General features: G+C 37.4%; 2 protein-coding genes across 7 annotated transcripts; both read right to left on the bottom strand.

The window, feature by feature from the left end:
* Positions 1-3,425: 3,425 nt before the first annotated feature.
* LOC131666066 (cytochrome P450 6g1-like) lies at positions 3,426-5,555 on the bottom strand. Its single transcript, XM_058938425.1, has one exon. It carries the CDS (start codon positions 5,438-5,440, stop codon positions 3,776-3,778), a length of 1,665 nt encoding a protein of 554 aa, XP_058794408.1. The 5' UTR covers positions 5,441-5,555; the 3' UTR covers positions 3,426-3,775.
* A 584-nt stretch (positions 5,556-6,139) lies between these two features.
* On the bottom strand, positions 6,140-12,488 carry LOC131666067 (cAMP-dependent protein kinase catalytic subunit PRKX). Of its 6 annotated transcripts, none has more exons than XM_058938427.1 (6): positions 11,890-12,145; positions 10,940-11,151; positions 8,674-8,836; positions 8,135-8,398; positions 7,122-7,452; positions 6,140-6,942 (listed from the first exon to the last, which is right to left on the bottom strand). In XM_058938427.1, exons 2-6 carry the CDS (start codon positions 11,031-11,033, stop codon positions 6,796-6,798), a joined length of 999 nt encoding a protein of 332 aa, XP_058794410.1. In that variant the 5' UTR covers positions 11,034-11,151; positions 11,890-12,145; the 3' UTR covers positions 6,140-6,795. The 6 variants fall into 6 exon arrangements, with proteins under 6 accessions (XP_058794410.1, XP_058794413.1, XP_058794411.1 ...); XM_058938430.1 differs by lacking the exon at positions 11,890-12,145 and adding an exon at positions 11,731-11,752; XM_058938428.1 differs by lacking the exon at positions 11,890-12,145 and adding an exon at positions 11,648-11,669.
* Positions 12,489-18,382: the final 5,894 nt, after the last annotated feature.

The raw sequence follows: 18,382 nt of genomic DNA, 5'->3' as shown, positions 1-18,382 counted from the left end.
TTCAGAATTACGTAGCCCTATTTCTCGTTAATGATCTTTATTCGTATAATACCTCTTCTATCAGATATAGGAATAAGAAAAAAAGTTTAACTTCCTAGCATTCTTTTCTTCATACATATCATATATATCATTGCGAAAACTGCAAATTTTTTTCAAATGGCAATATCTTCAGTTTGAAAAATTAAGATCATAAATGTAAATAGCGAAATGGAAAGTTGAAAACTGGCGGAAAATAATGAAAGTTGGCGAGGTTATTGGTGTTGAAATATAACGAAAAACCGTGTTTTTTCGCACTTTTAGGTTAGGAATACTCAAAAACCTGACGTGATAGAGCAATTCGGAGCCCGGATTCGATTTCTACACCAAAAATTACTTAAGAAATGACTTTCAGCTATTCCATAACAAAACCATGCAGATCTGTATAATCATCCCCATTAGAATCTTCCTCATCTGTTGTTTTCTTTGAAAAATGATATTTAAAAAAAAAGTTTGCAGTATTCGGTAAAGTTCAATACTATTAATGAATGACGGTACAAAGTTTTAGCTATATTAGAGCGAAATAGTGGATTATCCTTGAAACTTTGGCTTTTGATCACAAATGCAGCATTGGCTACAACTACGTGGGATATTTTTCATACGGTACTCGTCAAATTTAACATTCTCTTGAATTTTTCTCTTAGTGAATGCGCTCCTTTTACCGCAAACGACTTGAATTATGACACCAAAAGATAGAGTTTTCTTCTTGTTAAATGGTCGGTAGTTCGATTTTTCATCATAATTAGATAAAAATTCAAGTATGATAAAATTGTTGTTATGATTATTACAAAAACTATAAGTTCATAACAATCATGTAACTCCTAGTGAAAAAGAATGACCGAATCAGTCTGCAATACATTTTTCACGGGGTCCAAATCGTCCACTACATAAATACTACAATGTAATACTGTATACTAATTACTGCAATGCAATGCTATTACAATATAAAACTGTATACTAATACACTACATAACGTTACCACTTGACATAAAAGCCAACAACGCTCGAATTAAAATTCCACAATATTAAAACTTACAAAGCTTTATTAACCAATTCCGCCAAATTTTTTTGAAGGGTAATTATGATTAGAATGTGTCTAAAAATTGTATTTTGATTGAGAAATGACGGTTTATTTTAATTTTTCAAGGGAACGAAAAATATACACTGACGGAATTGATATTATAAGATTTACCGTAATTCATAGTAAAAATTGTTACTACAAAACATAGTGATCGTGATATATACTCTGCTTTACTGTGTAATATAATAAAAATTAGTAGTAAATACTACTATAAACTGAATAGAGGAGATTAGCTCAGTAAATTTTACTGTATAGCAATTTTTACAGCTTCGGGAAACTAAATTAAAATGTTATACTGATGCGAATAATTATAGGTCACATTAATCTTAAAATTCTTTTTTGGAGTAAGACCTGTACACAATTAATTAATCATTACCGTCATTATATATATGTGTGTGTGTGTGTGTGTGTATGTATATATATTGTGTATCTTATCTACTTATTAATTCACAAGTTAATCTTTACGTGTAATTCACCTATTAGCTGCTTGATTGCACGCATTTTCACATGCAAGATTCAGACTGACGTTTTCTCATACAGTAATCTAATAATGATTTTACCACTTGTGGGAATTGGATATTACCTACAAATTATTAAATTAGCAATGTACAGTTGCTACTACTGACACACTAAAATCCTTAATCCGACCCCAGTAATTTTTGCTTTGTTGATTGTAAAAATTATTAGTACAAGTTATTAGTACAAATTATTAGTACAAGTAGAAATTGTTGCTAGATATTCTAACATGTTATTATAATTATTATAGCATATAACTTATTATTTGAGTATATAATAATTGTTAATATATGTTATATCAACTCTTCAATACATTCATCTAAAAGGTATTATGTATATAATAGAAACTAATAAAAGCTTAATCAACTTTGCAATGACTAGAGTATATTCCACAATTAATATGTTTTGTAGTAAAATTTATAGCATTCATAGCACATTTTATTATAGCAATTCTCTCAGTGTAAATAACAAACAACTTAAGCTCATCGTGATGTAACGAAGTAACTGTTATGCGTTATTCTGTTTTCATAAGGTATGAGAATCTAATTTTAGCAGAGCGATAATAACGTTACTAACGCTTAAAAGTACAAGTGGAATGGAAAATGTAATCTAATCCAATGACATCAATAAAATCTATAAAAATTAATATCTATTAAAAATCTATAAAAATTTTAACGTAGTACAATATTTATTCAGAGTTATTTTAAATTACTAAAAAGGGTACGTAATTCTTTAGTTAATTATGAGGAAATTAAATTAGATTGTTCATATGCATGTTCATCTAAGATTTCAATATAAAGTGAAAATGAGAGATAAAGAGAGAGTGCGTATAAAGGTACGATCGCGACAGTTGATTTGATAAATTTTGATATAAATTTCAAAAAACTACGAGTAATACATAATATTTGTATGTTTCATTCGAGGGCATACTCCTTCTTAAATAAGCTGTAAATTTAATTTAACTTTTTATGGGTACGGGTTTAAGTTTTCAAAGCGTACCCACAAGCCTTTTATGAACTATGAAAAATTTAAATTGGTCCATATTCCATGCGGCGTATGAGTTCTTAACGAATGTTGTAATTAATAGTTCGGTAACTTATTTCATTAAAATTAGTCAATGAGGTATACCTGAAAAAGTCCTCGCTAAAAACTGAAAATATTAACTTACGTTGTGACTTCGATAATGTGGACTAAACTGAACCAGATCGAAAACTTCGGGATTCGCGGCACTTAGTAATGTGCTACGTCAAGGGAAAAGAATAAAAGCATTCCTTTTATATAAAATGAATGGAATAGAATTTGGAAAATTTTTGTAACGGACCAATTTTTTCGGTTGTCTTCGAAGCTTCAGCCTTCGATTGCAAAATACAGCATATGCTACGAAATTACCAATATATCTAGTAAAGTGCTTTTTCGAATAATACTTACAAAATTTCGCCGATTTCCCAAACTTTTCTTACCATAAAAACACTAAACCTATTTCAAGCTTCTTCATTTACCATATAAAAGAAAGGGATTCGTTGTTTTGACAAATCTCTGGACAAGGTTTGATACGTTTTCTTTCATAGTGGCTGTTGGTAACGTCACGAAAATTGTAAGAAGGTTTGGTACCGATGGTTACAGTTCGTTTAGCCCAATAGCTTCAAATATTTTTCAAAAATCAGTATATTATTACTTCTACAAGAAATAGATACAAGAAGCAGTTATAATTCGTAATATGAAAGATCCAGCATCTGATAAATAAAGATATTTTTATTAGTAATGTGCACTGTGTTACAGTGTTCCGGTAAAAAATAAAAGCAAGTGCAAGGAAATATCCATAAGTAACGATGTCAATGTTTTAGAAAGGCAGAGACTTTGGTATTATAAACTATTGATCACTTATCATGTCAAATTAAATACACGTGTGGTAATTTATCAATTACCAATTAGAACGCATTAATTATATTGAAACGCATATTACATGCGGAGATATAATACATACAAAGATAACGGATTTTGATGGACTTTCGAAGCATTACTAAGGAAAAATAGCAAATGTTGTACTAAAAGAAATACGTCAAAATTTATTTCGAATTAATATTTTTATAACCGAGAAATATAGCATACATTGTAAATAACGACATGTACAGTATATGAGCACTAGTTCAATTTTTTAAATCGCCCCCACAAACCTCCCTTGTACCCAGTCATAATTGAATTTGGATCAATTTTCAGAGGCATTTTCGTCATCGGTGAATGTTCAATGGAAAATTTTGTTATCAGCGATGCAGCACTTTGTTTCACTAACATGAGGCCAAAGCGCATACCAACGCACATTCGTGGTCCCTCTCCAAATGGCAAAAATGTGTACTTGTTGTAGCGCTTCTGGTTTACCGGACTGAATCTCTCTGGGTCAAATACTTCTGGATTGTGCCAATATCGTTCATCTTGCTGCAGGCATATACCAGGAATGAAAACTACATTGCCGGGTTTCATGTGACAAGTGATGCCATCGGAACCCTTCAATGTTATCTCTTCCGTGCAATATTTCATTTGTACACCAAATGGCGGAATCATGCGTAACGATTCGTGAATCACTTGATCGAGGTAAGTCATATTTTTCAAAGATTCATAAGTCACTTGTCCGTTGTTCTCCCTCAACACTGCAGTAATGTGGTCACGTAAGTTTAATTGAATCTCCGGGTTCTGTGACAAGAGATAAAATAGATTGGCCATAGCTGAACTAGAAGTCTCATAAACGTCACCATAGAAATTAACTACGTCAGCGAGAATATCGTCCAGATCTGAGCTACATTCCAGACTGAATTGTAGATAATCATTCGGAGTCTTTCCAGTCTTTTGTCTCTTTTCAAGAATCTTTTTAATATTTTGTCGCATGTATTTGTCGGATTTTTTCGCCAAGAAAGCAACGCCTAAGAAATTTGCAACACTAGGGAAAAAGAATATAATTGATTGTTTAATACCGTTGATTAATGTCGGTTCTAATAGAGTTTTGGCGATGTTGGTGAAGGACAGGGGATCTGGATTGTCTTCAAAGCTCTGACCTTCGATTGAAAATGCAGCATTAGCTACAATTTCCCCGGTACATCGAGTAAAATACTGCTTTAGTTCGCACTCGTAAAATTCACCGTTTTCTTGGATTTTTCTGTCAACAAATGCAATCATTTTGTTGCAAACTTCTTGACTGATGACGAAAAGATACTTAATCTTCTTGCTCGACAAATTATTTGATATTCTATTTCTTCGTTCTCTCCATAGATTAAAATCACTCGTGAAAAATGGATTTTTTATTAAAATTGGGTCGTTTTTATCACTTATTTTTATAAAATTGTTATGAAAACTTGAAAAATTAGTCTGTAATACACTTTTTACGAGGTCCGGATCGCGCACTATTATCCCTGGTTTCCGCATGAAATAAAAGCCAACAACGCTGGAATTAAAATTTTTGTAAGCTTTACCAACAAACTCTGCTATATTTTCTTGAAGGGTAATTACGGGCAGCATGTGCCCTAAAATAGTATTTGGATTGAGTAGTGACGGTACATTTTGATTTTCCCAATGACTGTGAAGTCTTTTCAAGTAACAGTATATTATTAAGAGAATTATGAAAAGTATAAATATCAAGTACGTCAAGCCCATTGTGATGAAGTAAACTAACTTATGAATGTTGTTATGATCTCGTATTATGAGAAGCGAAATAATAAAGTGATGGTAACGTAACCCGTATTGAGCATAAATATTTAATTTTATCTTACTCAACTTGGATAAAACATAACGACATGATAACGAAAACTCCAAAGTCATGAATGATAAAAGATATCGATGAAGTGATTTCTTGTTAGAAGTTAAACAGACTATTGGATAATTAATATAATACTCTAGATTTACATATTTATACGAACAATTTGAGTATGTTTGCTTTTTTAATCTAAATGCCACAATATCATATAACCGTTCGGCGTAAAATTTTTTTATTGTTATTTTAAAGTGAGAATACTTTTAACATTTGCGATGTCTATATTTTTTTATATAGATATATGCATATAGTGTGCGAGCTTCATCATTATTTGTTCTATAAATTATAACAGTTTCAATTTGATTCAAGATTTTCTTGAAAAATAGTAAATATTAATATATTTTCAATTTTATAAACATATTATGTCAGAATCAGTTAAAATCATCAATTCGGCAATCAATATTAACTACACACTTATCTGAATTATTGCCTACTAGCTGTTTAGCAGCTCCCGAGAATAATCATTATCACATAAAATTTCTGACAATCAAGTTTTAGCACCTGCATCGTGAGGTTGAAACCAGTAAAAAAAATTGTAAAATATTTGATAAATCATCTTTATTAAAATGATATTGAAAAAGTCTGCTAGATTTTCAGTCGATAAAGAAGGTCGCATCTTCATTATGACTTATAATTTATAAATTTTAATACGTGTGTTATATTGCATTGATATAATAATTCTTTTTATTCAGAGTATTTCTTTAAAAATAAATTCAAGACAAAGTGCAATTACTCGATAAAACATATTTAAAGCAACTATTGTAACGAACAAATATATAAGATATAATTTAGATTGATAATACAAGATAAAAATTCAAATGAATATCAATTATTAAATAACGTTTTAAAGTCGCTTACATTCGTAGTTTACAAAAGTACACTTTATCACTGTCTGAGATTAATCTAATAAATTATAACAAAGCATAAAATATAGCAAAATGATAAAAAGGTATGTATGTACAAACAGCATAATAATATGTTAAAAACATTAATATCGAAAAACGAACTGCCACCGTTAACAACGTAAACGAACTTTTTCAGGAGAGCAATCGCCTATTTTTCATTCTCAAGGATAGCTACATCCACATTAATGTTATGAAGGATCATTATATACCTTGCAATGTATAATGATGATTGAAAGATACTATAAATATTGTTTTTTAAACATCACAATCATCAACTTGACTAGAGACCTTTTTACAAAGAGCCTATTGTTTTCGAAAGTACAAAAATAGCTCTAAAAAGGAAATATGTTATTTCAAAAATATATAGGTATATCCGCGTATTACGTAACTGTGTCATTTCTTTCTGTCACACGTATTTTGTACTTTTAATTAACGAGTTATTGACCATGTATCATTCGTCAAAAATCTTGAAACAACGCTAGTTGATCGGGTGGTAAAGCTGGCTGCGATCTCCAGTCAGTTTCTGGGTAATCGTCGAAACAACTTGGATCACATGGTGCTTTCAATCTTGGACTTATTGGAGGAACCAATGCTCGTAATGGAACCTGTGATAAGTAATCACTTGTGGTTACATCATCATATTCTAGTTAAAAAATGTCAAAGCCATAAAAGGATTATTTTTAAGTTTCCTACAAGTTGCATGGAAGCCACCGATCAAGAAATGCATGAGCATAAATTTTCAATGCAAGAGATGATTCGCTAAGACATAAAAATGCATCATTACCTGTGTCCAATCAACAAGCTTGAACCATCGATGCCTTTTAATATCGTCGGCACCTTGTCGCATATTTCCAAGTCTCTTCGTTCTATCGGCGACCAGTAATTTTTTCACCAAATCCTTGGCAATGGGGTCCATATGTTTTGGCCACTCGATTCTACCGCCGAGAATTTTCTCGTAGATGCCAAAGGGATTGTCATCGAAGAACGGTGGAAAACCAGCTAGCATTTCGTAGATAAGAATGCCAAGTGCCCACCAATCGACTGCTTTGTTGTGACCTTTGCTCTGGATGATTTCTGGTGCCAAATATTCTGGTGTGCCGCAGAGTGTCCATGTTCTATAATTAATAATCACCGTTAATTCTGTGCTCATTTAACGATCAACATAGATGTTATGTATTTCAGAAACATTTAACTATGTCTAGCTTGTAGCATAAAAAACGTTCGCGGAAGTTGCACACCTCAATGCGTCTATGCACACTATGTTGCAGATGGTATAACCAACTTTCAACAGCATAATTTGGGACCTTGCCAAATAATTGATGAATGTCGAGATAAGTAGGAGCTAATTAAACGTCTCATAGGCAAGTTTATTATTTACAGTAATTTTCTCAGTCCATTATGTACTCTAAAAGTGGATTGCTCGGATATAAAAGACAACTGATAATTTCTAATCCCAATCAATCGATTCGACGCTATTGCATCGTTGCCGAATAAAAAAATGAAATAAACGGCAAGTTATGTGAATGACGTCGAAGATTTATCGTCGCTGGCTCAAATTCAAGTGCCTTAATTGCTTTCGACGAATTTGTTATGATCGCGATATAACTTTCTCTATAAAATTATTTTCATTTTAATGAGCTTTCGTGTTATTATTATTATTAATATAGTCGCTAATTAACACTGTGATTCGGAACATTGCATCGCTCGGACTGCTGTCAACTGAAATGAATACAGTGTGATGTACGGTTGAATTGAATCAACGGGTTTGAAAATACGACAAAATACGGCGATACACACCTGTCAGTCAATTTTTTGGAGAATCCAAAATCGGTGATCTTTAGATGTCCCTGACTGTCCAGCAATAAATTTTCAGGCTTCAGATCTCTGTAGACAATGTGCTTGCTGTGCAAGTACTCGAGGGCGGAAACGATTTCGGCAGCGTAAAAACAGCTAGTCCTACCGGAAAATCGTCCTGCCGCGCGGAGATACGAGAAAAGTTCACCGCCAGCGACGAACTCTAATAGCATATAAATCCGTGCTTCGTCTCTTCCGCTCCAGAGCCTTAAACAACACAAAAGCCGCTTTAGTATGGTTAACAATTCGTTTCAGAGATGCAACTGTATGTTTGATGCCTGGTCAGTTACAAAAATCAAATAATTTCGAGTTCGAAGTCGACAACAAAAAAATTAACGTTTACGCGGTCGTCAACTCGAATTTCTTCCAGTCGGCTGTTAGTGTTTTTGTGTATGAATAGAGAATCGTCGTTGTGTGTTTCGTAACGCGTAGCTCGGAATTTAAAATCGGCTGCTTTCAGCCTGCGTCTTAATTATGCTCACATGTTAACTATAAAGGGATGTTTGACTTCTTTCAGCACTGTGATTTCGTTGCGTACGTGATCCACCTGCTTCAGCCGGATGACGTCAACCATCGAGAGGATTTTCAAAGCCAACGGCTTTCCTTGATGTCGACATAGTATCACTCTGCCGAATGTTCCTGTTCCTAATAAAAATAATAAGCATTCATGTACATAAATATTTATTGAGATTAATTTTAAAAATATAATGTTGATGCTTATTAAAAATGCCATTTCACTGAAATTAGACAAATTAAAAAATATTTCTTTTTAATTAAATTATAAGTGAATAGCATGTAAAAGCTAAAGTTAATTTGTAAAAGTTTGTAAGAATCTCTTTTTTCAATTAGTATTATGATCAGGTCCTCGGCTAATCAAAGGTACCTGACTTGAAAAGTCAATTGATAATGTCTTCATTTTATTTTAATAAACTTCTTCAATTTTTATGTATCAAAATCAACTTGATTGAATCTAGACTACACCCACTGCAATTTCGAGAACAGAGAAGAGTCGAGAAAATAAACAGACAAACATTGCTTTTTACTGTGATAAAACCAAGGTGAATGATTAATCAACGACGCAGTGCATCTATAAAAATACTCGAATGTAGCACAATGCAGGTTAAGTATTTTATTACGTCTCCCGCACAACAGAAAAAGAAAATAATTTTTCCCAGCATGACAATATTTGTTATTCATATAGGCTAGAAGCCAGCTAGAATCAGCGTTCACCTCGATAACAAGCAAACACTTGGTCGAAATTTTCCGCCGAGAACAACAACAGCAAAAGATTTGCGTCCTATCAGTAGGTGTGACGGCAATGCGAAGCTTCGACTGCAACGTTGACTTTTCTTCCGCGCGACGCGCGTCGCATGCGCGCACCTTGCGCACGCACGAAAACGATGTTGGCAGGTCCACGCCCACGTCCGCTTCAAGAATAAACCGCGAGAGAAGCTCGCGTAGAGTGCATGCGCGCGACCGATACGTTTTCAGTGCATCGCGCGCATATGTATGCGCGTGCACTTCCGAAACAACGCCAGTGAATTTGTCGAGAATAGCATTCCCACGGACGACCAATTAGCAGCCCGTCAATGACTGCGCGGCGTCGCTGTCGGGCGACAGGTGTCACGATGGCCACCGTCCGACGACGCGATCGGTGAATTTAAAACGGCCGGCTCGCTTCTGCTTCTTCGTTATATAAAGTTTGACGACTGGAGGTGAGTTTCGGGGAATCGTGAGGCTGTCCGAAAAGCTCGCCTCACGTATACACCGCTATTTACGCAACGCAGGTGTCATTATAACAGCCGCTGCAAGCTATCGTCGTAGCTTCCGAGCAACGATATTACAGTCAGCAAAGTATCACGACTTTACGTAAAGCTTTCTTGCGCTGTGCAGCGGCGAACTATCGACTTACAACGAAGAACAAAAAAAAAAAAAAAGAAGTTGGAAGAAAAGGGGGAGACAAAGACGGGAGATTTGCTGTGTTAGAGATAAAGAGAGGAAAAAACGGCGCCGGCCGACTTTCACTTCGATAAATGCACTTCGGTTTCGGCGGCGCAGAGGGGAAAAAAAGCTCGATCTCTCATCGACGCGAGCCTCGCGTATGTACTACGGCATTTTAATGGCAATCCCCTTCTCCCTCCATTCGACAACTTCATTTTGGAAGCGCGCGCGTGTGTTGCAATCTCGCCTCGAGATCAAATTACAACTCGCGAGCGCGCGACCGCCGCTGAATTTTCTCCTTTGCCCCGCTCGCAATAATTATTTACGGCTGCTTTTGCGACCAGACAAAAAGCCAGCCAGTTGAATGATTGTCGTCGTTGTCGTGAAAGCATGACCACGCGAAATCGTTTGAAACGAACGGGCTTTAACGGGACCTGAAAGAAAAAAAAAAGAAAAACGACAAAGACGCGTGAAAAGGAGGACGAGCATCCTCCGTAGCTGCTTGTTTTCATTTTCAACTTGTAAGCTACTTCGTTAACGAGAATGAGCATTGACAATTGCTCGTCTTCGCTTTCTTTTTTTTATCGTTTTTTTGAGAAAAGAATCCACTTATATGCCTAGCATGAAACGACTATAGGTATGAAAAAATTTATCATTAACATTAAATTATCATTGGTATTGCTCAGTGCACCGGTGTGCTCAGAATAAATATTCAACGAACCAACGTGCAAGATTCATGTGTTATTCGTTGAATGCACGTGCGGAGTGAAAGTGAACGCACAAATTAAAAAAAAAAGTCTATTATACCTATAGTCCTTATCATCTCCAAGTCGTCGATATCATATCTCTGCGAATCTTCTTGGGATGATTCTTCCGAGTCGGACGTTGCTTCGCTGGACATCTTTCTCACACTTATGCGTTGGTGGTGGTGGTGGTGGTGGTTCAACGATCGACGCTCTCCTTTTCTCTCTCACTCGCGAGAGCTATACCGTTTCACAGCCACGCACTTTTTAATACGCCTGTAAAACGAAGAGCAAACTGGTTGATGACGGTGACGATGAACGTCGATGACAGATTAAGCAACACCTTCTGCTCGTGTGATAAAGCCTGGTTTTAATTTCGGAGCGATTGTTATTGATGAACATTTCTCAATTCGGAGCTTTCAATTACTGTTATCGACGCTCGTTAGTAAAAGTGCCCGAGGAGGTGACCGCATGTGTATTATAAGATTGTGAGAAACCGCAGCAAAACGCGCGACAGACGTGCCTCTCGAGATATATAAAACGGACACTCGCATTTAAAATAGATGTATGTGTCACTGAATTCTTTTCTTAATTTTTCGATCGCTCCGAGATAATCCTAGAGCATTAAACTGTTTATAGAGAAAAAAAGCTCTCCCGTATTTGTGCCATAAACAATGGAGAGTGTAGCGGTTAAACAATTATCCGCGTTCGACGAACTTGGTAAAAAGGGAAAATAATTAAACAAAACAAGGCGGTAAAAAAATTGAATAACCTTGTAATGATATAACGGTGAAACAATGAAACAATGAAGCACTGACGGCCTATGTGTAAAGCACTTTCAAGACTGCGTTCTACCTTCACCTTCTTCTTCCTTTCTCTCGCGCGAATATGTACGATTTTTTCTTATCGCGAAAGAAAAAAGTGCCCGTAACAAAGGCTTTCACTTTCCTCGGTATGGCAGATTTTTTCATAAATTCTTTTGCAAACGTGAAGGCGAAAAAGCGAGCCACTTACGAGAGACTCGGCCAGTTTCTCTGCGCGGTCTAAGCTAACAAACTGGAAAAGGCCTTTGGAGAAGGAACGACGAGAGAGACATTTTTCCGAGTACAGTGTGCACGAGCTCGCTGCAACTGTGTGCCACTGGCCCGTTCCAACGAGGGCCGACGCGAGCGCGCGCGTCGAGCCACATTAACTTCTCGCGGAGTAGCTTTCCGCGATAACTCACGACGGCACTCATCGGCAACCGCCGTTACGGCGATCTCACGGCTCCTGCGGGCGTTCGCAAAATGATCACCTCGCGTTCCGGCGCGTGCGCGGCAAGCAGCAGCGGACACGGGCCGCTGAGCGAAGCAGGGCTTACCTATGCTCGTCCGCTCGTCGTGCGGGCCCAGCGCGAGCACTCACGCGGCGTGGTGCGAGGCGCGCGGGGGCCAACGGCGCCGGTCGCAGCCCGCAAAAATCGAGGCAAAGAGTCTCGGCAGCGAGTCGCGAGCCGGCGCGACTACCTTCCGCGATCGAGCATCACGGAACTGAGAGCTCCGCCGCGCGTTGTGTGTGTTGCGAGCGAGCGCGCGAGATCTCCCTCGAAAGGCCGTCTCTCCCACTACCGAATGCTGCCCGCGCTCGCGCGCGCGCGGTTTTCTCTTTCCGCGCTCGCGCGCCGCTTTTTTTTCTCTCCTCTCTTTTTCGAAAGTCGCTAAATTTACAGGGTGAGAGTGCCGCGAGCGTCGTCTCGCGCTTGCAATTGCCTCGACGACTGATTGCCGGCAGCGTCCGCGAGATGACGTGCACGCACGCCGCTTCCTTTATTTATTTTTAGACGCTTTCTTATTTTCTTCTATTGGCGAGACGCTCCGACACCGAATATGCTTACCCGCCAGTTTCCTCGTCTCGTCTCTATTTCATTTCATCGAGCAGACGTGGCGCGCAACAACTGCTTTCGTAGGGGATTTCGCTCGTGCACCTGCACTCAAATTCGCATTATAGATAAGGACAGTTTCCTTATAGTTTCCTAACACACAATTGTCATTTTTGTTTCCTCACACGCTGATTGCAAAGCTAATTCAACTGAATGCCGCGTGACGCAGCGAATCGGGGATATAGCTAAAGCCGTTTAACGTTCGAAACTTACTTAATATTATACAGTAGATAAATGATAAGCTGTTGTCGGGTAACAGCTATTGCTTGAGAAAAAAAAAGGTAAAAGTTGCGGTTCGAATAATGCTCTCCCAACGTACAATTTATACATTTTTTTAAAAACGCGATGGAAAAGTATTTCGAAGGTAAAATAATTTAAGGCATGCAATAAAAGTACTTTAACACTCGGATTGTACACCAAGCATAATATAATTTTTATGAATTTTGTTTAAGATCATTTCATTTGTCAAGCAATCAAAACTACGTGGAAATATGGTGTAAGAATTTTATTAATATAACGGACGTTTCTCGAAACTTTATCGACGAGCGTTTCAACTTGACATTTCCAAAGTAACACGCAAGTACATGTTAAAAATAGTATCTACTATCAATATAAATACCCTCAATCATAGTTAAATACTATTCGTTATATAAAACTAGAAAACCATCGTCACTTCTCCGACTTCGTAGAATAGAAATCTAATTTACTTAATCGATACGATTAGCTATCGAACAGTTATAATGGTTACAATCGACTTGTGCATTGGGCTTCTTTTGAATGAACTTGAAAAGATAAATAAAAATACAACAAAATTAAAAGCCCCTTGAAAATCCACGTTTATGCATTTATTTTCACGCCTCGGCTATCAACGCCAGCTTACATTTTTCATCGTCGTCGCGACACGTATTAGAAGTAAAAAAGAAGCACACGTGTCGCGCGTTGTGCCGTATATAGAGGTTTCAGTTTAATCGTCGATGAAATTTGTGAAAAGAAGGACGTCTCCTTCCTAAACTGTTTATCGGTGTGGCGCCGACTTTTCATATAAAAAGAATTGGTAAGGCAAGCTCGCTCTGCCACCAAGTCGCTCGGCGCTTTTATTTTTCGCCAAATTGGCTCGATTCCAATGTGCAGCGAGCGTCACGCAATCGCGGCAACTTCGTCGTATCGCCGTAATAATACAGACAGCGTGAATGAAAGATTTTCGTTGTCGCTTCTTTACGCGCAACAAATGTTTGTTGCTGTCAGTTTATGTGTTGCTTACCACCAATCGTTTTCTGTGTATTTTGTTTATCTGCAGTTTGCCACTAGCCAAATAGATGACAGTACAAGTGAATATATGTATATATATATGCCGAAGCTTCGAGTGAACAAAATAGTTTTTTTTTTATTTGAAAAACATAATTTTGGAATGTAGTCATTGAAAATAATTTTGATATCGAATCTTTATTGCAACATCTTTAAACATTTTATGTGAAACTAGGAAGTCTATTAGTTAAGTTTTCAGGCATCGGCAACTCTTTTTCATTATAATACTTTTCGAACAAGTTTTTCGTGGAATTTCGTAAAGCAACATTTCAAATTTCCGAGAACTGCTTAAAAACGTTTTAAATGAATTAATTTTAAGCTGAAAAATCACATTTACAATGACAAAAATGACCACTCATCGCTTCACTTTTCTCTCTCTCTCTCTCTCCCTCTCTCTCTGTCTTTTAAACTGGTTCTCATGCTTGCGCTACATCCCGTTATACTTTTTTTAGATGATGTATGAAGCCATTACGCAGCTTTTTATTCTCCGAAATGTTATTTTGACGCGAAGTTTATTATGTTGTAAAAAGTTGAACGAAAAGAGTTCTCATGTCGCACTTAAAAATTAAAGTTTAATAATGATGCAACTATATAGTATTTTATATTGTATTTATAATCCTTGAAAATAATAATTTGTATAATCACATGATGTTTCGATTAATTAATATGGAATCAGGTTTTATTATAAAAGTTTAGTTACAATAGTTTTTGTATTGTACATCCGTAACAAACTAAAATTGAATAATAAACTCTATACTAGGAAACAATAAAATCATATAATATTGATACCAAATTTCACCTACAAATTCCGATCATTTTCCAGTAGAGGGATGTTGGTGCATTAATAAGCGTCTTCAGACTTTTCATGTTCGTCCGACATAAATTTGTATTGTCATTGCTTACGATCTTTTTGGGCAAATTTTTGTTCGAAAAGATCGTAAGCAATAAAAATATTCTCCCTTGTACATGTGCGTATACGATCTTAAACTTTTTGTAAATTATTAATTATTGGTATTACACATGCCTTTTACGTGTATTTTTCCCGAGAGGTCTGATAAATATTTTCAATATTTTTTCTAGATATATTGTATATTTTAATTGATCGATGAGTAAATAAACGAAAGTTCAAAGCTTTTGATCGTTTATGATGACAACCATTAGCTCCATTCGAAATACAAACAAACAATATAGTGATATATAAGTGAATGGCGGTACAGAGAAAATTGCAATGAAGCGCAATCGCGGGAATTTTTGGCTCTTCTCATTATCCCCTTAAATGTGAACTAAAAGAAATAAAGATCATAACGAAGGAAAAGAAGTAAAGATCATAACGAAGGGCTTCGTTTGCTGCACAGGCGAAATCAAGATTCGTCATTACGTCATATTTGTAGAACACGATTCGCGCTAAGTAGCTAAAGCTCGACTGCAGCAGCGCGCTCGTTGCTACTATCGCGTCAACGCGATCGAGTGATCCGCGATGTCGATTGTCGCTCACGAAATCCGCACGCGAACGAGCGCTCTCGTTAAAGCTCTCAACCGTGTGAACGTCGCCTAGGCGCGGTGGCTCACGCGCGCGAGCGCCGGAAATCGCGAGAGGGAAAAAAACAACAGAGAGACACTGCAAGGCCGATAAGCCAGCGTTGTTACGGTTGTTACGGTTCATTAAGGTATGCATGCACTCACGGACGTTTATGAAGAACGCGCAAAAAATAAAGAAACGAGTCCTCGCTGGCTCGTCGTTTTTCCCTCGGTTTCTTTATTACGAGGAAAAAAATAAAGGTTTTCGTTTGCGCTCGAATGAGAACTTGGGAGAATTCGTTCGCCCGGCTGTTGCCGATGGATCGATTAGTCTAATAGCAAAGAAACGCAACGAAGAACAATCGTACGAAAATAGCGGCGAAAAGTGAATTGTAGCGAGTTTCCTTGGTGCTTTCTGAAAATAGATAAATAGATCGACAGCGCAATAATACTTTGCTACATTTGAACTGAAGATGTAGTATTTCATTCGGCTTTATCGTGGTTTTCAGTAAAATAAAATCGTGTGTTTGCAAATTTTTAATGATTCGGTGAAACGAGCGACGGTTAATCTTCACTCTTGTGCGACGTAAAATTTTTCCAAACAAAAGACGAATAAAAACTAAAGCACGTACATCAGCTGAAGATTTATCGTATCGCGTATACATAAGCACGAGAAAAAAAAATTCCTCTGGATGATTAATTGTCTTCAAAGTGAGGTATTGAAGCTTCAAAGAATGTGCGGTAATTCATGAATCGTCGACACGAACATATATATACAGAGCGCAATAGCGGTGGTCTGTCTGTCGTAACGATATTTTAATTACCCCAATTTTCCGTGAGTGGCTTTTGCGCAATACTCTTCTTTGCCGCTCTATGATTAGTATTATATATCTATGAAAAGTCGTCATGGTCCGTTCTCACAGCATACTGCTCCGGCCAAAGTAAACAGGAAAAAAGTATCGGCTCCACCAGAGAGAAAAAAATTATTATAACCCTCCATTTCAGCTGTGGTGAATTACGTCTTTCCTCCTCTTTTTTCTCGTTTTTACCTGATAGAAAGTATATAATAATCCCTTGATGCAATTATACCTTTACGATTTCGTTTCAAGTGCTTCCTTTCACGAAATATATCAATTGTACGTATAAAACTTTGAAAAAGTTTAATATTAGAATCGAGTACGAGGACAAAGACATTCTTCGAATCGAATAATCCCGCAAAGCTAAGCCAAGCCTATAAAACCAGCTGTAATGCGCTGCGCGGTTTTACACTACATTTTCGTGCTGATACAATGTATAGGACATATATTTCCATTCGCTCGCGCAATTACATCGCGCATTTACCATTCACTATCGGTTCGAAGTTTTTTCCTATTTTTTTTTTTTTTTTTGCTCCAGCAATTCTCTTCCACCTTATTAAAGAGTGAAGACTCCACGACCGCCCGCGCGAACAACGACACCGACAATAAGACTTGAAGCGACTTACACATAGTACTTGCGATTTCCAAGAACGACAAACGGTGATTTGGTTTTGATTTCCAAGAAGCTAATGTTAGAAATTTCGCAATATATATTTCGGATGGTGGTCGAGCAAATGAATATTAGATTTTTGAGAAAACCTCAAGTGACTTTCTAAAGTTTATCACCCTACAATAAGATGGTTTCACCGTGATTATAGCTTCATAAAAAAACATACTATCTTGGATTAAAAAATGAAATAACAGTCGCCAAGTTTCTTTTTATCGTTGTAATTGTAAAAGATAAAAGTAATAAAAGCCGGAAAGAAACAGTGGATGGCGTGAAATCATTTTAATGTAACCTTCTTTTTTCAAACTCGAATAAACCGTGAGCTTAGAGCGCAAAAAGTTGTAGCTATAGTTAAAAACTAGTCGAGGCCACCTCACTGAGCCACATTTGTTTTTACGTGTAACAGTTAATAATAGACTTTACAAAAATAAAACTAGCAGCGTTATTGTTTTCTATTCTCACAGACTGCACACACAAATATCTGATTAAAAACGAATTCCCGAGCGGAAAATAAGCTTTTCGAAGCTGCGCGCATCTCAATGAGCTAACCATGCTCCTCGCACGAAAATAGAGTGGGGCTACGACATGGCACATGCACGAACTGAGAGAGAGCAGAGTCGCAGGGAACAAAGAAAGCACGGAGGAAAAGAAAGTACGGTCGAGAGAGAAAACATGGTGGTTGGCCATTACCCTACGTCACGTAAAACGCGGAGAGAGAAGAGTTGCGCGCGCGGGCGCGAGGAGCAAGAGGCAAACAAGCATCCGTGAGAGAGGAGCCGCAGGTAATTACCTAGTATACGGCTCGAGGGTTCGCCGAGTACACACACGCGCGCACACGCACACAGACCCTTTCCTCGCGTGAGCTCGTCTCTCGGCAGGGCGGCAGCGTCCATTCCTCGACACTTTTTCCACTGTCACTCGCTGGGCCCGGCGACTTAGGAATTCACCGTCTGCAAGCTTCCTTTGTGTACGCGACGATGACGTCGGACGATGTATTGATTTGTACTACGCTACCCCGCTCTCTATATTGGGTAATGACTCTTACGTGCAGTTTAAAATCTCCTAATGATGCTACCTGCGCGCCTACCTTTCAATTTCGCTCGTTATATATGGACGGGCTATTCTTTCGTTGTGGGCTGCAAATCAGCACTCGCGCTCGTCGTGAGGAGCTCTAGAAGAGAACGCGCTTTCTTTGTTTTCGTGTCAAGGGCACTCTATGATTGATCGAGCTTTGTTACCTTC

The sequence above is a fragment of the Phymastichus coffea genome, unplaced genomic scaffold, assembly GCF_024137745.1.
Source record: "Phymastichus coffea isolate CEN01 unplaced genomic scaffold, Cenicafe_Pcof_1.1 PCOF00056, whole genome shotgun sequence".
NCBI lineage: Eukaryota > Metazoa > Arthropoda > Insecta > Hymenoptera > Eulophidae > Phymastichus > Phymastichus coffea.
This window is presented reverse-complemented; position numbering and strand designations above follow the sequence as displayed.

Coding starts and splice junctions, on each gene's coding strand:
- LOC131666066 (XM_058938425.1), bottom strand. CDS start 5,440: ATGACTTTGGAGTTTTCGTTATCATGTCGTTATGTTTTATCCAAGTTG.
- LOC131666067 (XM_058938426.1), bottom strand. CDS start 11,033: ATGTCCAGCGAAGCAACGTCCGACTCGGAAGAATCATCCCAAGAAGAT. Junction 8,837..10,939: donor GGAGATGATAAGGACTATAG/GTATAATAGACT, acceptor TATTTTTATTAG/GAACAGGAACATTCGGCAGA. Junction 8,399..8,673: donor CATCCCTTTATAGTTAACAT/GTGAGCATAATT, acceptor GTGTTGTTTAAG/GCTCTGGAGCGGAAGAGACG.